The 21,808-nt window shown below is 31.4% G+C and overlaps 4 protein-coding genes across 4 annotated transcripts; 2 read left to right on the top strand and 2 right to left on the bottom strand.

The window, feature by feature from the left end:
• Positions 1–71: 71 nt before the first annotated feature.
• LOC145741428 (protein phosphatase 1H-like) lies at positions 72–6,174 on the top strand. Its single transcript, XM_082559018.1, has 16 exons — positions 72–266; positions 370–557; positions 641–729; positions 875–1,242; positions 1,427–1,610; positions 1,800–1,882; positions 2,106–2,336; positions 2,465–2,583; positions 2,658–2,835; positions 2,908–3,059; positions 3,172–3,325; positions 4,293–4,457; positions 4,845–4,964; positions 5,084–5,221; positions 5,368–5,612; positions 5,736–6,174. The coding sequence occupies exons 1-16, from the start codon at positions 192–194 to the stop codon at positions 5,926–5,928; spliced, it is 2,682 nt and encodes an 893-aa protein (XP_082415144.1). The 5' UTR covers positions 72–191; the 3' UTR covers positions 5,929–6,174.
• Positions 6,175–7,512: 1,338 nt separating this feature from the next.
• On the top strand, positions 7,513–11,209 carry LOC145741265 (putative 4-aminobutyrate aminotransferase, mitochondrial). Its single transcript, XM_082558824.1, has 11 exons — positions 7,513–8,011; positions 8,077–8,174; positions 8,393–8,422; positions 8,512–8,629; positions 8,731–8,780; positions 8,894–9,136; positions 9,261–9,455; positions 9,523–9,675; positions 10,167–10,334; positions 10,434–10,686; positions 10,767–11,209. The coding sequence occupies exons 1-11, from the start codon at positions 7,942–7,944 to the stop codon at positions 10,889–10,891; spliced, it is 1,503 nt and encodes a 500-aa protein (XP_082414950.1). The 5' UTR covers positions 7,513–7,941; the 3' UTR covers positions 10,892–11,209.
• A 151-nt stretch (positions 11,210–11,360) lies between these two features.
• LOC145741264 (lon protease homolog 2, peroxisomal-like) lies at positions 11,361–16,843 on the bottom strand. Its single transcript, XM_082558823.1, has 16 exons — positions 16,679–16,843; positions 16,126–16,236; positions 15,826–15,986; positions 15,467–15,700; positions 15,281–15,374; positions 15,001–15,159; positions 14,870–14,931; positions 14,652–14,773; positions 14,161–14,393; positions 13,544–13,681; positions 13,190–13,374; positions 12,872–13,081; positions 12,707–12,776; positions 12,396–12,626; positions 12,141–12,322; positions 11,361–11,953 (listed from the first exon to the last, which is right to left on the bottom strand). The coding sequence occupies exons 1-16, from the start codon at positions 16,767–16,769 to the stop codon at positions 11,723–11,725; spliced, it is 2,514 nt and encodes an 837-aa protein (XP_082414949.1). The 5' UTR covers positions 16,770–16,843; the 3' UTR covers positions 11,361–11,722.
• A 1,606-nt stretch (positions 16,844–18,449) lies between these two features.
• LOC145743415 (uncharacterized) lies at positions 18,450–21,689 on the bottom strand. Its single transcript, XM_082561370.1, has 12 exons — positions 21,577–21,689; positions 21,317–21,440; positions 21,133–21,202; positions 20,915–21,068; positions 20,632–20,778; positions 20,407–20,549; positions 20,101–20,216; positions 19,731–19,912; positions 19,512–19,575; positions 19,286–19,410; positions 18,848–18,943; positions 18,450–18,665 (listed from the first exon to the last, which is right to left on the bottom strand). The coding sequence occupies exons 1-12, from the start codon at positions 21,652–21,654 to the stop codon at positions 18,570–18,572; spliced, it is 1,395 nt and encodes a 464-aa protein (XP_082417496.1). The 5' UTR covers positions 21,655–21,689; the 3' UTR covers positions 18,450–18,569.
• Between the last annotated feature and the right edge of the window lie 119 nt (positions 21,690–21,808).

Raw genomic sequence — 21,808 nt, 5'->3', positions numbered from 1 at the left:
ATATGTATTTTAATTTGTAATGCTAACTAATAATATTTTATTGCATTTGTATTTCAAATTATTAACATTTACTCTCTTGCAATTAGATGAATAAAGTTGTATTATTATGTGGTTTTGCAACTCAATTATAGTATTTTTAAGCAATTAAAATGAACTGTAGATATAATTTGGAAATAAATTGAGTGATCAATATGATATCTCGCTGGAAAAATATTGTGACTGATTTTTTTATTCCTACTCAAAACGAAGATGCTTTGGGAAGAAAGGTATACTAAATTGTATTTTTACTGAACATTTAACTTTTCTAATAATTCTTGGCTACTTTTATTTATTTTTTTTACCATAATTAATAATTTTAAATTTGTGTAGGCATCATCAAAATCTATCGATTCAAATAACACCAACCAAGGTCGATTGCAAACCAAATTAAAATATCACCGACCACTTTTCTTGAACTTGACACCAGATGAAGAGGAAAAAATGTTGGACCACAAAGATCGACCGTTTGTCACCCCGAAACAGAACTCAGCTCTTCCTTTTAATGCGGGATATTGCGAGTAAAAAATAATTTATTCTTTAAAATAATTTTGTAATTAATAAAAACAATAAAGTAATTTATAAACTGTACATGATTTATTAGAGTGATTAATGCAGGAAAGACGACAGTAAATGAGGATTGTTCAGTGGCACTAACTATTAATATTGACATCAAACCAAGCACCAATAAATGTATGTTGTTTGTAATAGATTAAAACCTATTTTTATTTTTTTTAATATTTAAAAATATATTTTTTTATTTTATTTATAAAACCACATGACAGTGTTCTATACTACCCATTATTTAAATGTAAAAGTTTTGTTTTGTGATTTGTAGGTAGAACTTTGCAAAAAAATCTAAATGAATGTTCCTCCAAAAACACTGTGGTTAACTGTGCGAAAGATCCAAATGAAAATAGTGTGAATATTTTAAAATTGAACACTGACAACTGTGATTCACAATTAGCAAGTGGAGACAACTTGTATACAAACGAAAATAATGATATTATAAACAATCCAAATCAAACTGATGAAGTTGTTACTCCTAACACTGAAAAAGAAATCATTCATGACTTAAATTCCCAAGAATTGGCATGTGAAAATGGCCTTGAAGAAATAAAACCACAACACGGTGGCAATCCAAAAAATGTAAACAACACTAATAACTGTGACACACCAAAGAGAAAATGCCCCACTGAGACTGAAGTAGGTCACTTAGTTATTTTTACTGGCTGTTTAACAAGAATTGTTTATTTTTATAACTAAATTGTGTTTAGCTCTAGCTAGTCAAATTGGCTAGTTTGACGTCACCTTTAAAGCATGACGTATAGGTCTGATTACATAAATAGGCCAATTTAAAATTAATGCAATTTTTCTTTTTTGAATATAGGAAGAATCTAATGGCCTGCTTAGAATGGATTATTTTGCAATTTTTGATGGGCATGCAGGATTTGGTGCATCACTTTATGCTTCTTCTTTATTACATCAAATCCTATTGGAAAGATTACTGGAAGTTGGTGATTTATTAAAGGAAGAATATGCCAACAAAGACTCAATCCCTGCATACTTGCAAGGTAAACAAACATTTTAGCTATTTATCTGATTTTTTTAGTTGTCAAACTTCAACTAAATATTTAAAACAAGTTTAGTATCCAAATAAAGTAAACACGTTTAAGTTTATTGTTAAAAACTCACACCACAATGTGAAACAAACAGTTTGTAGTATTCTAATTGACCTTGTCAAATAGGTAATGACTATGAAGACGATCTAAACATGTGGTATAACACAAAACTTTACTCTGACTCACTTATTACTGGAATACTTCAGGATGTCATGGTAGAAACGGTATGTATTTTTTCAATTAAATGTTGTTAAAATACACTCAGTACTTGTAAATGATCGGTCAAGAAATGTGTACAGTTTCCTGTGTTTAGTTTTCTTTTCATGAATAATTGATAATATGCATATTGATCCCCGTAACTCTGTTCAAATGACAGCTGTTAAAATATTAATTTTTTTATAAATTAATTTATATTGAAATCATCCATTTTTCTGTGTCAAATTGTAGGACAATTATCTTTCCGTGGATCGTCTTAAATGGAACTTGAGCGGAGGTTGTACAGCCCTTGTCGTTGTATTTCTACTTGGTAAAGTTTATGTAGCAGGTGCCGGTGATTGTCGAGCTATTTTGTGTCGAACTGTGCCGAGTGACATCCCTGGTGAGGAGGATAAAGTTCTTGCCGTTCCAATGTCTCAAGATTTTACACCAACCACAGAGCGAAGAAGGTTGCAATACTTGGTAAAATAAATTTGATTTTAGTTTTTGTATATTTATTGCCTTTAGTAGTTTTTATTACCTTCTATTTGCACTGTATATTAAAGGCTTAATCTAATTTTCGTAAATCTAATTTTCGAAAATTTATTTAGGCACATATTCAGCCTTCTCTGCTGGGGAATAAGTTTAGTCGTTTGGAATTTATCAAAAGAGTAACTTCAAGTGATGTTGGAAAGATGGTTCTATATCGTGATTATCACATGACGGGATGGTAAATATATTCATAAAGTAACCTTAATTAGTTTTTAGGTTAATTATCGTGATTCAAAATAATAATTTTTTTAGGTCATACAAAGAAGTGACAGAATCTGATTTAAAACACCCATTGGTTTATGGAAGTGGTAAGGCTGGTAGATTGCTTGCCACAATTGGTGTGACACGAGGACTCGGTGACCATGACCTACTTGCTTTAAACCATCTACTTGACATTCCAATCAAACCCTTTCTATCTTCTGTTCCTGAGGTGACTTGAAAAATATTTTTAAATAAACAAAAAGAAGGTAAATTCGTAGGAGCTTACTCTATTTTTGTTTAGGTTCGAGTTTATGATTTGTCGAACCGAGTACATGGTGACTCTGATGTTCTGATTCTTGGTTCTGATGGACTCTGGGATGTGATGACAAATGAAATGGCTGTTCATATTGTTCTCGAAGCACTAAAAGAAACCGATGAATCGGATAAAAACAGGTAATGCCAGGATAACTGACGTTGCATTTATTTGGATGTATAGACCCCTGAAACCATGTTTTCCGCTTCAATATTTATATGTAAATATTTTTACATGGATTATGCAATATAGGTACACACATGCAGCAAAGGAATTGGCAAACGTAGCTAAAGGGGAATTAACAGAAGGAAACTGGAAAATCAAGGGCCAAAATAGATTCTCATCTGTTGATGATATTTCAGTATTTGTAATCCCCCTACTTCCTGCAGCTGCTATACATTCAATTTAAATTTTTTAAAACACAAGCACTTGATTAACATTTTTAATTTAAAATTGTTGATATGAATTTTATGTAACTAGTATCATGTATACTAAAACTCGGGTCTGTTTAACAAGTTTGTTTTATTTTTAGCTTGATTTTCCCAATGTTTGCACTGCTTTTTAGCACATACCGTTTTGTACAATGTAGTAGAGTAATCTTTTAAATGTTCAAAAACTCTTAATTCTTCAACGCTTAGAATATGGATGCTGTTACATGAACGATACGTTCCAATACGTTTTTACTATGCCAAGTTAATTGAGCCTCAATAAAAAGCACATTTTATAATGTGTAACACTGCTGTGTGCTTTTTGTGCTTAGTTAAAAGTTCCTATTTTATTGTGCCGTGTATTAAGTGATGCTCTTTGTAGCAAACTATTTCAATCAGCTGTTTTTCTTTAATTATTTTCTGCGCACTGCCAATAAATTCTTTGTCTAGGGCCAAATGTGCTATAGTTTAGTAATAAATTATTCACTTGTCATATTAAATTTCTTTAAGGGCTAACAAAAAGGTTGTACTGATCTCTAACTTGTTTAAATTAAATGTTCAATTAAATCTTCACTTAAATTGAAAATTTATTACCTTTAATGCATTTTATTAAAACTAGTGTGATTTATTATTTATACTGTTAAATTGTGATATACTGAATTGGTTGTAATGCTTTGATATTTGTTTTTTTTAAATAAGTTTTTGTGTTCTGTAGTACAACACAGTTTTTTTTCTGTTAATAATTTTGTTGTGCTGTATTTAATGTAATGCTATGGTTATGTTTTATATGCTAGAAAAAATATTTTTCACAGAATTGCTGTTTCAACTATCATTTTTGTAAAAACTATTTTCACTGTTTTTGTAAAATTTAAAAAATTTGATGTTACAGGTTTTAAATAATGTAAAACTAGGTGTTAAAATTCTACTTGTTAAAACCAGTAAAAAAACATGGATTTTTTTGATTTGCTACCAAATGAAGATATTATATTTCCAAAAATACTTTGTTTATTATCAATTCAGGAATTATTCTGCCTGCGCTTGGTATCCAAATATTATTATCAACTTGTTCAAGAATTTTTTCAATTAAACACTGTTTTGGATTTATCTAAGGTAACAGCATTTTTACAACACACTTTTTTTTTGTATATATCTCTATCCTTGATGTAGGAAAGTCGAATGCGCGACTTAAACATAGAGTAACAACTGATACTTTGACCCAGTCTCGAGTTGCCTTCAGCAGTTTGGGATATTATAGATTATAATTGCCCGATAATTATGCTGCTGACTAAGTGGTGGCTCAGCAGGAGTTCATACTGTTTATAGCGCCTTACTCAAGGGCGCTGCAGCATGAGAGCAGTGGGGATTGAACCCACGACCTCATGGTGGTGTAGTAAGTGTTCTTACCAATACACCAAGCTGCCAGTTTAACTTATTACTAGTTTCCGTTTTTAGTAAAGTATATTTAAGACTCGTAAATATGTATTCAAATATTTTTAGGTATCCTCAAAAGTAACACCTAGTGCGTTTAAATTTATGACTAATGGTAATTTATCTTTGAGAATTTTACATTTACCAAACACTAATCACTGGCTTAACGATGACCTCCTTGTTCCTGTAGTAAGTAACTACCTAATTAGTTTAAATATGCCTCAAACATACCCATTTAAAGGTGAAATTAACAGCGACAAATTGTACTATACTTTTTTACAAACAATACTTGTTTATATTTAAATTAGGTAAGTAGATGTCATAAATTAAATTCTGTGGATGTAGCAAATTGCACCCAACTAACCAATAAAACCATCTCTTTTTTGGGACTAAACTGCAAAAGTCTCTCTCATCTATCTTTTAGAGGGTGTCATTGGCTGGATCAGGTTATTTTTTACTTCAATATATATTCTATAAAGTGATTTATATATTTTGTGTTACAACCAATATAATTTTTTAATCACTTACTTACAGCTTTGTCTTAGTAGTTTAACTCGTATAACCTAAAAACTTTTTTTTTGTACTGTTTTAGAATAACTTTAACATTTTAATATCCAACAATCATGAAATAAAGTCCCTTGATGTGGGCTCATGCTGGTCATTAAATGATGAAAATATTAAGTATTTGGCAGAATCTTGCAAAAATCTAACTTCTCTAAGCCTTGATAAAATTTATGGAATCACAAACCAGTCTTTGGAATATATTGCCCGAAACTGCCTAAAGTTAACTAATCTGAGTGTGAGAGGTTGCTGGAGAATAGAAAATGTGGCTATAAGGTTAGTTTTTTATTTTAGCATTTTTCAAATGACTTTTTGATAAGTGTTAAAAGGGTGAATCTAAATTTTTATTTTAATTATTAAATATAAATCAATATTTAAAACAACTTCTATTTTTGTTAGAATGATTGGAGAATATTGTAAAAATTTAGCAGTATTAAATGTCGCTGATTGCCGCAGTATAACTGAAGCAAGCCTGGCCAGGTTAAGAGTTAGAGGGGTACGAATTGACCAACCAGCGTTAATTGAGGACACACGACGCAGGCTCGAATACACATTTGAATACGCCAAACCTTATATTAACCTTCAAATATAAAAATAAATCAATTTTCTGTATGTACCATTGTAATCGTTGCACTTAATAATTTTGAAATTCTTATTAATTTGTTTTTAAGCATTGACCAGTTTTTGTATGCTTTGTTTTTGTGTAATCCACGTTGTTATGTGTTTTTTATGGTATAAAATATTTTTCACAAAGTTGCTGTTTTTTTTAACTGAGGAAACATATTTTGTTTAAGATCTTTTTTTAAATGCCTGGGTTGTCAGAATTGTATTAGGCAAAATTCCCATTTTATTTATTTTTTAGTATGATTGAGGAATATTGAAAGGATTTAGCCAAACCAAATGTTGCTCATTGCCCAAAGATAACTGAGGCAAGCCTGACCAGACTTCTGAATAAACAAAATCTGAATATCCAGAATTTTCAAACTGACCTAGATATAGAATTTTTTAACCTTTAAATAAAATAAATAATATATTTTACTGTATACCCATTGCAGTCGTTGCACCTAATAATTGTGATATTCTTTTTAATTTGTTTACAAGCACTTGCGAGATTTTGTATATGCTTTTCGTATAATAAACGGAACTCCCCAAAACCGGTTTGTTGCTGTTCAGCAAAATCTTTGTCTCGATTCAACCGCATGATAAATATTTGGCTAGTGACAAACGCAAATACAAGTCTGGGTTAGGGTACTTGTTTTATCTTACTGTGCTGTGATGTCAACTGATGTAAAATTTGCAATGTTCGCACTTTTAGTTGGAGTTGTAAGTCTACATTATCTGCATGTCCTAGTTAAAATGCGCAATCTATTTAAGATACAGTTTTTTCACTTAAAAAATGCGACGCTTTAAAACTGAAAGCAGACTCGGTAATTTAATTTAACAAGTTGCCACAGTCATATTTATGTTCACCACAATGTAAATATTTAGGTTCAAAGGTATGTTACGGTTTTGGATAGGAATTAAAGGCTAGATCTAAACTACCAAAATTTTAAACCTCAAATTAAATTTACATAATGAAGTAATGCCGATGAAAATTTAAAAACATTGTCAAGTCGTTTTTAAAAAATTGTTTGCGTGCAAAAAGTGCTGATTTCTCGTTAATCTTCAGCTAAATAACCTTCGTTATTGAATAACCTAAGCTTTGGAAACAACAAGTTTTAGGAGACTCGTTATACTTTAGTAGACTGATGTTTGTGCCGCTTTTTACCTATTTTGTGAGCTGTTTGCATTACTTGTTATTGCGATTTCGAAATGTCGTTGTTGTTAGACTTGTTATGTAATAAAAAAAAAACAAGGGCAAAGGTTTAAAAACTAACCAGTTCGAAGGAGTTTTTAAATAGTAGTGCAGAGACGGAGAATAAAAGTCAGCGTGCGCCAAATCTTTCGACAGTTTGTAATTTGCAAAAGCGGCGTCTACGGCAAATATAAAGAAGCACACATTTTTGAAGCTTAATTGTGAAACGTTAAAGGCTGCTGAAAATAGAAATAAGTACACATACACCAAGTTAAAATTTTGAAAATAGCTTTGGAAAAACTGCTTGTAATTGAATATGTAGCTATTGTTTTCAACAAAAAGAACGCGTTTTATACAAGTTAGTGATTACCGGTACTTTTCCAAAGCTGTTGAAATACGAAAATAAATATAACATCACTCTAGAAAGTCGAGTAATAGTTATCTGTTGTGTAACAAAAAGGAAACTGTTTAATAAACTAACTAATGCAGCAGTAGAAAAAAATCACAGCAATCTTTATAATTTAAAGAGCTTTTTTGGTTACTTGCTACAAGAATATTTGATTTTAGGCTGGGCTAGTTTCTTTTAAAAGCCCAAACTAAAGTAACGTTACGTCTAAAAATCAACGTTGGATAAGTGGCATATTTTAAAAAACGTGTATGAAATTATGTGATAAATATTAAAACAGTTATCACGTGAACAATTTATTTCTTTTGCGTCTAAAAATCAAAACTGTTGCAAATGTTGTTTGAAATTTAGCCTTTTTTCAATAACAATATAGTTTTTAAAAGATTTTTTTGTTAACCTGAAGAATGACCACGCAACTGGCCAGGCAATTACTTCGTCCCAGTAAAAGTACCTTCAATGCCTTATCCACAACAAGTAAGTTAAAATTTATCTATAAAAAATGCGCAACGTTTAAGTTTAACTTATTTTTAATTGTCAAGGTTCTCGTTTGCAGCATAGCGATGTATTACATGAAAATGGTTCAGATTATTACAGCGCACCGGCAATACACACTGAGTTACCAGGACCCAATACCAAGGTACAAGCAAATATTTAAACTTTAACGTTAAACAACCTAATTGAGTTATTCTAAGTATTTGTGTACACTGCTTAGCTGTTTATTCTATTTATTTTTTTGCTAATTAAACATTACAACCACGAGTTAACAAAAGGTTTTTCGCTTTGTTTCAACTGGGTCAAGGGTATCTTTTGGAAGTTTAGTATTTTTTTAACCTGCAAATTTTTATTTTGTTGCAGAAACTTCAAGAAAGATTACACAAAACCCAGGTATTTACAATTTTTATTTGATCTAATTTCAATAATACATCAAAAACTTAAAAATCGAATTAATTTGTTGTTATTATTTTATTTTTCAGACAACTGCCGCTCTGCAACTGTTTGTAGACTTCGAAAAATGTCAGGGAAATTACATGGTGGATGCTGATGGAAACGTGTTGTTGGATGCCTTTCAACAAATTTCGTCTCTACCTCTTGGTAATCAATACTAAAAACTCAAAAGTTTTATTCTGAATTGATTTACAATGAATATTTTTTTTAATTCTGTGATGGTTTAAAATATTTTTATCTTTGTATAGGATATAACCACCCTAAGTTATTAGAAGTAGCAAGAAGCTACAATGCACAGGTAAGATCCATTTGAAATAGGTTAATTTCGTAGTGCCTTTTATTATTTACACAATGTTGCCTCTTATTATTCACATAATATTCGTTAATTAAAAATTATTTTTTAACTTTTAGGTGGGTATGGTAAATCGTCCCGCCTTGCAACAATTCCCGTCGGTAGATTTTCCAGCGACCATGGACAACTCGGTACACAAAGTTGCCCCACCAGGCTTAAAGCAAGCTGTTACGATGGCATGTGGAAGCTGCAGCAACGAAAATGCTTTAAAAGCTGTCTTTTTCTGGCACATGAAAAAGAAAAGGGGATTTGAAATGCCACCACCAGGCGATATTGCATTTGATTCATGTATGAAGAATCAGGTGGGAAAAAAATAATACAGACTTGTTAAGGTTGCCTGCATCGGTACTATGAACTAGCAAAAGCTGCTTGAAAATTCGAAATAAACCTGGTTAATAATTTATGCTTCTTTAATTTATGCTTTAGGCACCAGGTAGCCCAAATTTGTCGATTTTATCCTTCAACGGTGGATTTCACGGCAGGAATGTTGGAATTCTTTCCACCTCGAGAAGCAAACCAATTCACAAAATGGACGTGCCAGCCTTTGATTGGCCAATGGCTTCGTTTCCTCAACTTAAGTACCCGCTGGAGGAAAACTTAAGGGAAAACAGTGAAGAAGAGGTAATATATTAATAGTCACTAGTTCCAGCATTAAACCCCCTTGTATGATTACTTTTCTTTTGGTTAGGCTCGCTGTCTTGAAATTGTAGAGGATTTAATCGAAACTTGGAAATCGAAATCTCCAATCGCTGGTATGATAATCGAGCCAATACAAGCAGAAGGAGGCGATAATCATGCCAGTGACGACTTCTTTCGAAAACTGCGGGAAATTGCATTGAAGGTAGCGTACCTTGACCGTTTGGGTTTTTGTGTCTTTTTCTTTAAAATGTGTTAACATTGTAACTACTGTGTACTATGTATCGCTATCAGTATGGATATATGCAGAAAATTCCCACGAGACAAAAGGGGAGACTTTGAACCTTGGGAAGCGAGGAGAGATTTCTCGCAACGTTGTTGTTGTTAATCTGGGGAGAGGAAACTTAACCCGATGTTTTATATTTACCAGGTTTTCTTGAAGCGAGGATAAACGCATTTGCAATGCAAGTGCACCCGTAAGCGATATTTCATATCACAGCCTAACACAATACAGAAACGCGTGCATAGCTTCAAACTAACCCATTTTTCCAACAGTAATTAATCATCTACTAATCTTATGTTAACAACGCATTTGAATGTTGAGTGTTAAGAGCTAACTCATAGTTTTCTGTGGGTGAATTCACAAACAGTCAACCTTTCAGATTCAGAAAGTAATCTGATGTTGTTACTTTCTAGAATGAAATCGGATTTATCGTTGACGAGGTGCAAACAGGAATGTGCATCACAGGAAAATGGTGGGCGCACGAACATTGGGGACTGGAAACGCCCCCGGACGTTGTCACTTTTGCAAAGAAGATGTCGACTGGCGGATTTTACTTTGCTGATCATTTAAGATGGAATGAGGTAAAATGATAAAAATGGCACCCCTGGAATAATACACCTTTTCAGTTTATTTATGTACGGGTAATGCTAACACATTACATTTATATGCAACTCTTCTAGGGTTACAGGATTTGTAACACGTGGATGGGTGACCCTGTTAAACTTTCTATACTCGAAAAGTACATCGAAGTGGTCGAACAAGAAAATCTCATACAAAAAACAACCGAGGTCGGCGCCTACATCCTTAAGGGATTGCGTCACCTTGAGGCAATACATCACGGTATTGTTTCGTCCGGCAGGGGGCGTGGCACCTTCTTAGCCGTGGACGCCAAAGGCGTCAGAGAGCAGATAATAAAAGGAATGTTAAACAGAGGTACGAACCCAAAACAAAATATGTTCATATTTAAAGCGCAATAGCTTAATTAAATAATAAATTTTTGTTTTATTTTGCAGGCGTATTGGTTGGAAGTTGTGGAAACCACACGATTCGAATGCGACCAAGTTTGCTGTTTACTTTAGCACATGCCGATATGTTACTTGACAAAATGGACCAAGCTATCCAGAGTGTAAAGTCTTGATGTGAATTGAAAATAACTGATGTTTGATTTGTATTTTCTCGTAGTGTATACTTTCTTATTACTTGAACGTTTAATTAGTTAAATTTACAAACAAATATTCATTCTGTAAATTTCACATATTCAATGAGTCTTACTTAAATATAAAGTAGGCTTGCAAATTTAACCAAAAATGAAGTTTTTATTCTTGTTTAATAAGGACAGTCTTTATCGGACCTGTCAATTTTTTTGTAATTATTAAGCATTGGATTATTACTCTATCATTTTACATACTGTAGTGTTGAAATATAGTCACGAAAAACAATAAAGGGCCCAAAAAGGTTTCTAAGTTTGCTATTTTTACAGGTTATTACCAAGCTGTTTATAATAAAACCTTAAAATACGCAATCTAAAATTCTTAAAACCCAGTTTTTTATAAACCTTCGACTGACAACACGCCATAGATTTTTAGTAAGGTATCTTAAATTGGCGGTTTATTTAACATATTGCATATATAACAATCATAATGGTACATATTCGTAAAATCTCGTTAGAAATTGTAGCTCTTAACAATTAGTAACTTATTGATAAAATGTAAGCTTAGGTATTTACATGCATTTACCATTACAACTACAAAACCATACACCAAAAATTATTAAAAAATCTAGAACAAAAATTTGAAAAAATGCGCCTACAAACAGAAAAAATTTTACAAACAGAAAAAATTTCTACAAAAAGAAAAAATTTTTACTACAACAAAAATTAAACAGAAATAGTAAAATAATTAAATGTAATTGCAAACAAAAATTAAATAAAAAAAAAGGGCCGAAATTGGCAAAAGAACATAACAATATCTTAAAGTTTGCACCTTGGTAAATCTTCATCTTTATTTTTCCCCACAACATCATTATTTACAAATGCATGATCCAAAACATCTTTCAATGTAGAAGCGTAGGTGATGTCGATCGCATTCTGGACCTCTTTGGATAGATCTGCCTCCACATCTCTTTGGTTCCTCTTTGGAAGGACAACCTTCTTCATCCCGGCTCGAAGAGCTGCAAGAACTTTCTCCTTGATTCCACCAACCTGGAAAATGAAAAAATTTTGTTGAAAAATTGTCAGAAATCTAACATTCATTTTAAGTTTATTGGCAGTGTGGTTTAGTGGTAAAAGCAGTGGGTTTGATACCCACTGCTCTAATGTTAAAGCGCTTTTCGACCTTCCCACATCAAGAAAAAAAAATTAAAAATATTTTTTTTAACAAAAAACTTACCGGAAGTATCAATCCTTGCAAGGTTATTTCTCCGGTCATGGCAAGATCAGATCTTGCTAACTTGCCAGTAAACAAACTTACCAATGCTGTTACCATGGTTACACCAGCAGATGGGCCATCCTTTCCAACTGCTCCAGCAGGAAAATGCAAATGAAGATCAGTTTCATCCAAAATTTTTTTCTCTAAAAAATGTCATAAAAAACGCAAATAATTTTTTTTATTTACAAATATGTTAAAAGGTTAGTTTGAACCCACCTTTTATTCCTAATTCTACTGCATTACTTCGCAACCAAGATACAGCAATTTGTGCTGATTCCTTCATAACATCCCCCAGTTGTCCGGTTAATATGATATCACCATTACCACCAGTTAACTTGCTTGCCTCTACATAAAGCATAACCCCACCAGTTCGAGTCCATGCTAACCCAGCTACAACGCCAGGCCTAGTTAAAAGCTGAGCCCCTTCATTTTCAAACTTAGAAGGCCCTGAAATCCGAAATAAATGGGTAATTTTAAATTTAAAATGATATGTTAAGAAAATCTTAAAGGTAATGTGATGTGCTCACCAAGATACTTTGGAATATCCTTTCCCTCAACATGAATTGGTTTTCTGTCATTTTTATCTGTTTTTGCAACCTGAAAAGTAAGGGCTCAGTTAACTTTAATTTAAAAAAAAATTTATGTAGCATAATGTATTATAAGGGGTTACATATCTACATAAAAAAACTTACATCCAGAGCAAGGGATCGACACAAAGCTGCTAATTTTCGTTCCAAGGCTCTTACTCCAGCTTCCCTGGTGTAACGTGCAACTAGAATCATCAAAGCTTCATCCGAAACTGTTATCTTTGTTGCTTTCTCCAACCCATGAACTTTAAGTTGTTTTGGCAAAAGATGACGTTGAGCAATTGTTACTTTTTCTTCCTGAGTATATCCTGGTACCTTAGTTAAAGAACCATGAGTTGAAACATTCAAGAATAATGCAGGCAAGAATTCCCTAATCATAAATAATTCTTAATATATAATAAAAATATAAATCTAAGAGGCTACCTCAATAACCTCCATTCGATCCAACAACGCAGGTGGAATGGATGAAGTAGTATTGGCGGTTGCAATAAACAACACTGAAGACAAGTTGAAGGGAATGTTAAGATAATGGTCAACAAATAAATGATTTTGTTCAGGATCTAGAACCTCTAGCAATGCAGCACCTGGATCACCCTGCATGCCTTTACCTGAACATAAAAACAATCTATTTAACTTTTTATTATGGATACTTACTGTGCCCAGGATCATAAAAAACATTTTTTATTGGCCAAAAATTCAAAGGCAAAATTTATAAGTAGTTTAATATAGCACAAATATAGTTTAAACAACTTTCTGCGATAACAAATTCAATTTTACCCAACTTGTCCACCTCATCAAGCAAAAATACAGGATTGTTCACACCAACAGTTTTAAGTCCACTAATTATACGACCAGGCATACTTCCAACATAGGTTCGGCGATGACCTCTTATATCTGATTGGTCACAAACTCCACCTGTAATAGGTAAAGTATTTACCAATCTTTAGTATTAAATTAAAATTAAAAACCTAAAAAACTAAATAATTTTTTTAATTATCTTACAGAATTTTTAATTTTCTATTTTCGATCATAAAAATGTTTTCTTTTAACTTTAATTAAATAAACCTGGTGTAGTGGGAACACATGCTACAACACACATGAGATCATGGGTTTAATCCCCACTGCTCTTATGCTGTAGCGCCTTTGAGTAAAGCGCTATAAATGAGATAAAGTTCCTGCTGAGCCAGCACTTAATCAGCAGGATAATTATCGGGCAATTATAATCCATATAATATTCCAAACTGCCACAGGCAACTTGAGACTGGGTCGAAGTGACTAATGATACTCCATGTTTAGGTAGCGCGTTCGACCTTCCCACATTGAGGATAAAAAAATATACAAAAAAAAAATAGTTTATTCCAAATAATTTAAATTTGCAAATTAAAAGAATTTACCTAATGATATTCGATGAAACTTTCTTCCAAGAGTTCTCGCAATTGATCTTCCAAGACTTGTTTTTCCAACTCCTGGAGGACCAACAAAGCACAAGATTGGTCCTTTCATCTCTTCTTTTGCCTCCAAGTTACTGAGTTGTTTAACAGCCAAATACTCCAAAACTCTTTTCTTTAATTTATCCATTGAATAATGATCTTCATCCAAATCAAGTTTAGCTTGCTCAATATCAACACTGTTGAATAACATCAAATTTTTCAATTTTTTTTATTTAATAAATACAGTAATATTTTAAACTTAACTAATAAAAAACTGTTGAATTTACAAAAAAATGGGCAAAAACAATTTTTTTGATATTCTAGCCAAAAAAGTTTGCAAAAAGTTATAACTATCTCTCTAGAATCTCGTTTGATATTTTTTATAGGTTCATGCCAAAGCAAATCTTTTTCATAGGTTAAGGCCAACCAAAATGTTTGCAAATAACTATGCTTACTGATCTGCTGTTGAAATAGACCAGGGCAGTTCACTGACGAGCTCAATGTAGTTACGAGTTAAAGCATGGTCAGGAAGCTGACTTGGCAATTTACGCAACCTCTTCAACTCTCGCATTACAACCTGTTTAAAAAGTTTGTAACAAAATTTACCTAAAAACCTATCTTTGGAGTTTTAAATTTATTGTATGAAAGTGGTCCAAAAGATTATAAAAGTTACTTTGTGGACATCATTTGGCATATTGGCTTCAACAATCTTCTTTTCCAAAGCTTGAAGTTCATCTAAAACAAATTACCATCTTTAAATAGTAATTTTTTATCAAGACAAATATAAAATGCAATTGAAATTACCCCCATCATCTGGATCATTTTTTCCTTTCATGTCTTTAGATGAAATGATCCGAAACTTGTTTTCCTTTTCTTTGGATCCTTTTCCTCGAATAATGATAACATCATGAATATCATCACTTAACTCATCTTTAAAATTTTCATTTTTGCTTCCCTTTAATCCTAAAATATGTGGTGTTGAATAAATGTATTATTCTAGTCCTTTTTAGTAAGGTTTTAGTTTTAAAGTCCTTTTTAGTAAGGTTTTAGTTTAAAAATCCCTAAATTTTATAAGCATATTTACTTTGTTCTTTCAAAAACTTGATATTTTCAAGTTGTCGAACAATCAAGGGCATAGTTCTTTGTAGTCTCTCCCTTAAATCAACAGCATCAAGGATCTAAGTAATTAATACTTTGTTAAACAAGTTGTCTTAGTTTAATAAATGACTAAATTTATTGTCCAGAAAATAGGTTTTAGAAAAAAAATTACATTAAGTTTTTCCTTTGGAGAAGACCTTAAAATTGCAGCAACTAGATCAGGTAATGCATGGTCTGGTATTCCGCCTATAATCGATCGCAATCTTGATATTACAGGTTCTGACATATCAAGGGTATCAATCAGCTGAAAAGTTTCCTTTCTTAAAGTTGATGTGAGCTCATCAATCAACTCATCTTTGTGAAGATAGTCATCAGGTTCGGTAGGCCATTTTCCTACTTTAGTCACCTTAAAATAAAATAAATATAGCACTGCATTCTTCATACTTAGTCCTAGATTAAAAGTACTGATTTACATGCATCGGAAGTATAATTTTTAATGTTGAACAACCAAAAAATAAAATGTATGTATACCTGCGCAGTGATGTATGGTGTATGTTGAATTATTTTATCTACACTAAATCGACATAAGCCATGAGCAAGCAAAGTATATTCAGGGTTTGGCCAGTTTGTTCCAGTAACCTGGACAATGATTGCTGCTGTTCCAATAGAATGCACACTTGTCGGGACATTGCCTTAAAAAATTTGGGTAACCAAAACAATGGTTTACACATTGCTATGTTTTTCATTTTAAATTTAGAGATGACTTAACACTTGCAATTACAATTTTATCAATTTAAAAAAATATTAACCAAAAATTAAGCAAGTTTTCACCGTTAGATGAAGGATCAACAGTATCTGGAATAACACCAATAATTGTGCTACGTAATGATGTACTTCTTAGAAGATGTTCCTTAACAAGTTTTAAGTTGCGAGGAGTATCAACTAAAAAAATAAAACATACATACATTTTTTTTTGAATACATTTTTATCCTCGATGTGGGAAAGTCGAATGTGCGACTTAAATATAGAGTAACATCAGTTGCTCCGACCCAGTCTTAAGTTGCCTTTGGCAGTTTGGGATATTATAGATTATAATTGCCTGATAATTATACTGCTGATTAAGTGCTGGCTCAGCAGGAGTTCATACCGCTTATAGCGCCTTACTCAAGGGCGCAGCAGCATGAGATCAGTGGGGATTGAACCCTCGACCCCCATGTGTGGTGTAGCAAATGTTTTTACCACTACACTATGCTGCCGGTACACTTACTTAGTTTATTGTACAACACTTAAACTTGAAAACCAGTCAATAGGAATGTTTTAAAAACAGCAATTTTACAAAACGTCGAATGCGTATTACTTTATAATACCATTTTTATGTGTATACCTTTAATCCTTTTAGACGATCCAGGCATCAGAATTGCATCCCCAACAAGCAGTAAGGGGAGACGTTTTGGTAAATTCATTTTTGCTGACATTTTCTAGCTTAAAAGGTCGTATTTCAAATAATAACAATAAAACAAAATATCAGGTACGTTTTAGCAATATTTAGCATAAGCCTGCAATGGATCAAAAAGTAAACAAAACTTTGAACCCGTATTTTATTTTTATTTAAATTTATCCTCATCAATTATTGGTAAAAAAAGATTTAAAAGTCGTAAACAAATTTGAATTCGTTAATACTATATAGTAAAAATAGCAACGAGGACTTTAATTAACATAATACTTGAGCCTACAGATGTTATACATTTGTTTTGGTTGTAATAAGAAATGCATAAAATATTATAAATCATAAATTTGTCACAAATTTTATAAACTTTAAACATTTAATATTGCATATGCAATAACAAATTTTTAACCAAATATAAGAAAACTGAGCTGCAAAACCTTTTCCAAAATGTCACGTGATTATTTTTTTCCTATATAAGGAGGGGGTTTTTGCATTTTCTTCCTAGAAATTAGAAGTCCAGAAAATCAACGAAAGCGAAATAGCACATAAATAATAAATTATGACCGATTGTCAAATTTATGCAACATGTTCTGGTTTATTTGGTAAAATTTAACCTTGGCAAGTTTCCATGGACATATGATTCATATGATGCCACAGACGTTTAATCAATAGGTAAAGGGAGTCGTCAGTAAATTTAAAAATGCGCTGTTTTTTTTGTCAAATATGTCATAAAGTAGTCACGGCCATTATACCATTAAAACAACTAACAACATAGCTTAGCCAAATCCTTGCTTATAAATTAAGCAATTGTAAATTAACTTGCCATAACGTTATCGTAGTTTGTTAGAAAAAGATCTTTGTTCTGATTTTTTAGGTATTTTTCGGTATAGGAGGTTTAAATTATTTTTTATTTAATTAAAAATAAAAATAAAATTGTAGGTTACTAAACCAACATGTGTTTAAAAGTAATTAATATATTGGTCATCGCAAACCTTATTTTTGGCGGTAAGTAAAATCTTTAAACTTAAGTTATTTAATCAGTAAACATTTCAGCTAACTAAATAATTTTTTTTAAATTATTTACAGGTTTATGTTTTGCTGACGAATTAGACGACGTTTTTGATCCTCTTCCAATAAAAAATCTTCAAAATGAATATGATGTTTTTCAAAAACTTTTACATTTTTACAAATTGAACAAATATAAACAAGAAGAAATAAATTTCAAGTTTTTAGAAAACACAAGATTTAGATATCAAAACGATCTTGACACAATTGAAAACAGGTACTTAAAATTAATTTTAGACCAAATGCAAAAATACGGTGACATAGGAAATATTATTAATAAGGTTTTAAATTTTCTTGCGTTAAATCTTTAAAGTTTTTTCTAAATGTAATTTAAAAAATTATTTTTAAGGTTTATCCCAAGCGAAGTGTTGCACAAACGAGGCTGGAGAGAAAATATGTTAGCAAAATTGTTAAAAAATAAGCTAGGCAAATAAAAATGTAACTTTTTTATTAATTTGTTATATTTATTAAATCTTGTATAAATATTTACAATTGATTATTTGTATAAAAATTTAAATGTATAATTTTATGAGCAAACTATCCAATATTTATATTACGAATAAATCAAAACATTTTTAATATTTAAGTAACTATGATTTAATTTTTGTGATTTTAAATATTTAATGTTATTTATTTAAGCTGTAATTTTTGTAAGATAATGTTGTTTAAAAATTATTTAGTTAAAGAAGATCTTTTTCTTGAAAATACAAACGCTAAACGAACTAAAGCTAATAAAAAAGAAATACTTTAACAACATAGTGTTTTACATAGCCTTAACCTCAGATTTCCACCATCTTAGAAAAATAATTGCCACGATTAATATGGTCAAAAACAAGCAAATAACCACTCCAATTGCTAGCTGAAAATAAGAAATATTTTTATTACATAAAAGTAATGTAAGTTAGTATAAAAATTAGTTTAAAGAAAATGAAGTTTTATTTTAAGCAAAGATAAAACCGCATTAAAGTGTATATAACTTTGTTTAATACCAACGATAAGATCAAACAATGAATAATTGATAATTATGTGGGCGATAAATACCTTTACTGGAATATTGGCCACACTCACATTAATGACCTTGCTACTTGTGACGTTGTTTGCCTCCGCCGTACATGTGTAATGCCCGCCATCTTTTACCTGGCATGAAATATAGACTTAAAAAACTACAAAATCATCAATATTAATTATTGATAAAAGCTGTCATCCGAGATATTAAACGTAATACAACGAACCTTTTTTAAACCGTCGATTTATGTCAAACAAGTACGACGTGGATTTATATTTAATAAATTAAAAGATAATGTAAAAGATATGTTTGTTCATAAATATTTCACGAATCTGAAAGTAGGGCAAAGCTAATTAAAGTATGACAAACTATTACGCTGTGAACATGGACGATTAAATTATAAACAATCATAATGAAACTTTACCACGACAGGAGTTTTTAATATTATTCGATTTCGTTGTTTGTTTATTTACCTGTATCGAATCTACACATAAAGTCCCATTACTGTGATATATTAAACGATTGTCATAGGTCAAGTTAAGAAAAGTTTCAGGAAATGACCAAGTAATATTGACTTCATATGAGGGCATATCTGAACCTAAAAAATTTAAACAAATAAATACAAAATTAAATATGTATCAAAATAAACGTGTTTATTGATGAATATAATTGTTGCAAGTTAAAATCATTTAAACGTACCCAAGATGTTTTCAGTTTTGTTCAGCAAGCGGTCGTCACGCATTCCAATACAATCAAGACATATCTGATTCATTAACACACATTAATATAAAACTAAAAAAAAAAACTAATAAAAAAAAAAAAAATAAAAAAAAACTTAAAATTGTTTTGCAAACATGTTATAAAAGTTTTCAATCGATAAATTATTTTCATATTAATCAATAAAATTAAATAACGCACTGTTGTCCCAGGTACAGTATCAATATCGGGTGATATATAACAAACATGCACTGGTTCAGTTGAAGTATAATTCTCAGAACAAGTTTTATTTATTTGATCAGTAAACTGAATTTCCTCTGGAATTACAGTATCCGTTGCATTTAGTTCTTCTTCCCACTCGCTTCGACATAAATTCTGAAAATCTAAAGTGAAAACCATGACAATCATTTGGGTTACATATGGAACAACTTTAAATCGCTCTCGAGATGTCTTTGACAAACAAATAAACGTTGATTTTGTGATATCTTTTAAGGTTACTTGAAGTAATTAACATTTTGAAATATGCTTTAAAATGTAGCTTTCTAACCAGATATCAGAAAGATTAATATACCTTGAAAAGTAAATGCTTGTATTGAAAGGCCTTTTTGTTCTCGCGGGGAGGAACATACAGGAAGTGTACCTTGGAGCTGTTTGCCAGACTTCACCCACATAAATAATCCCATTAAACTGTACAGTATATTTTAAACTTAGCAATATGTTAATGTTAGTTACAGATTTTTAATAGAATGCTGGTTTAAACTTTTGGTTACCTGTAAGGCCATGCTTTAAATCCAAGGCAAGATGAAAATGTTTATTAAAATGGTGACTGTATACAAATACTTAATATTAAGTTTAAATCCGTTAGCTTATTACTTACTCGCAGTTACATTCCCATTTATTATCTCCTAGTGACATCGCAGTTAAGGTTTTGACGTTTTCAAAAAAGTTGCTGCTAATAGTTTCAAGAAGGTTACCGTCAATATAAATTTGTCTTAGATATGCATTACGTGCAAAAGGTGCCTTTATTAAAAATAACATCGTGTTAAGATAATAAAGAAAATAAAATAAAAACAATTATAATTAATAAAAATCATTCGATTACGTCATCCAAAGTTTTAATTTTGTTCTTTTTTAAATTTATGTTTTCCAACTTATTCAAGCCGCTGAATGCCCCACTTTGAATTGTGTGAATGCGGTTAAACGAAAGAACAATTTCTTGTAACTCTGGCAAGCCTTGAAATCCATTAGTCTACCATAAACAAATACATATTAACTAATTGCAATATTCTGCATTCAAATATTACCAAAAAAAAACAATTTATTTTGTTTATAACTAAGAAAAGATATTGGTTTAAAAATTTTATTTTTTTAGATCAAATCAGAACTTGTAGCTCGGTAAGTTCGTTGTAAGAAAGCGACAACATTTCGGCTCTTTGAAGTTCAGGTTGTCCAAATGTTCCCTGCGGAACACTTGTAATTAAATTCTGATCAAACAAGAGGGTAGTAAGCCCCATTCGCCATGGTCCAGGTGGTATAGTCCTGAAGTTTTGGTAAATTTATTTTACAAAATGTATTGAATAATATGTAACTAGTTGTATTATACCTCAATTGCTTCTGCCTGCAATTAGCTTGGGAGCGGTCACAATAACAAACTGTGTCACACAGAGTAGAAGCTAAAAATAAATATGAAACATTTTTTTTCTAATGTCTGAAAATCAAAAATAGTTTTATGTATTTTAATACTCGTTAATCAATTTGGAGAAATAGTTATATTAATTTTAAAGTACGCCTGGTCTGTCTTGGTCTCTGTGAATTTCCACCGGTTGTAGACGGTTGTTGTCTTTGTGGCGTTCGGTTTGGCGCTGGTTGTTGCTGAACTGGTTGTTGAGAAGGTTGGTTGCTGTTTTGAGGCTAAGATAGGTAAAGTGGTGATAATACGGGCAAATTCTTTTATTGACTAGCAGTCATTATTTAAATTCAAAAATTTGCATGTAGCCAACTGGCGATAAATAACCAAACATGTTGAACTACTGCACAAAATATTAACCTGCTGTTGTCGAGGGGGTTGCAAATACACATCTTTTAAAAATATAATTTTAAAAACTATTATCAGAATTAACTTCATTTTTTTCTAAAAAACCTTAATAGTTTCTGTTACTAGTCCTTATGCATACAAATAAAATAAAGCTGTAACTGAAAAATATTTATTACGTCACGCAGGTGTAAATTGCTCAAGAAATACTCAAGTAGAATTTGAAAAGCAATTAGCTATAAGTAAG

This window comes from Corella eumyota, chromosome 2 (genome assembly GCF_963082875.1).
Source record: "Corella eumyota chromosome 2, kaCorEumy4.1, whole genome shotgun sequence".
In the NCBI taxonomy this organism is placed as follows: Eukaryota; Metazoa; Chordata; class Ascidiacea; order Phlebobranchia; family Corellidae; genus Corella; species Corella eumyota.
Note: the sequence above shows the minus strand (reverse complement) of the source record. Positions and strands in the feature narration are given on the sequence as shown.

Excerpts from the sequence above, each read along its gene's own strand:
- LOC145741264 (XM_082558823.1), bottom strand. The coding sequence starts at position 16,769 with ATGTCAGCAAAAATGAATTTACCAAAACGTCTCCCCTTACTGCTTGTT. Across the intron at positions 14,774-14,869 it reads TGCCAAATGATGTCCACAAA|GTTGTAATGCGAGAGTTGAA; the intron begins GTAACTTTTATA and ends CTTTTTAAACAG. Across the intron at positions 13,682-14,160 it reads GTTTCATCGAATATCATTAG|GTGGAGTTTGTGACCAATCA; the intron begins GTAAATTCTTTT and ends TACCTATTACAG.
- LOC145743415 (XM_082561370.1), bottom strand. The coding sequence starts at position 21,654 with ATGAAGTTAATTCTGATAATAGTTTTTAAAATTATATTTTTAAAAGAT. Across the intron at positions 20,779-20,914 it reads ACGAACTTACCGAGCTACAA|ACTAATGGATTTCAAGGCTT; the intron begins GTTCTGATTTGA and ends TGTTTATGGTAG. Across the intron at positions 20,550-20,631 it reads AAATTAAAACTTTGGATGAC|GCACCTTTTGCACGTAATGC; the intron begins GTAATCGAATGA and ends TTTTTAATAAAG.
- LOC145741265 (XM_082558824.1), top strand. The coding sequence starts at position 7,942 with ATGACCACGCAACTGGCCAGGCAATTACTTCGTCCCAGTAAAAGTACC. Across the intron at positions 8,175-8,392 it reads TACCAGGACCCAATACCAAG|AAACTTCAAGAAAGATTACA; the intron begins GTACAAGCAAAT and ends ATTTTGTTGCAG. Across the intron at positions 9,137-9,260 it reads ATTCATGTATGAAGAATCAG|GCACCAGGTAGCCCAAATTT; the intron begins GTGGGAAAAAAA and ends TTTATGCTTTAG.
- LOC145741428 (XM_082559018.1), top strand. The coding sequence starts at position 192 with ATGATATCTCGCTGGAAAAATATTGTGACTGATTTTTTTATTCCTACT. Across the intron at positions 267-369 it reads AAGATGCTTTGGGAAGAAAG|GCATCATCAAAATCTATCGA; the intron begins GTATACTAAATT and ends AAATTTGTGTAG. Across the intron at positions 4,458-4,844 it reads CTGTTTTGGATTTATCTAAG|GTATCCTCAAAAGTAACACC; the intron begins GTAACAGCATTT and ends AAATATTTTTAG.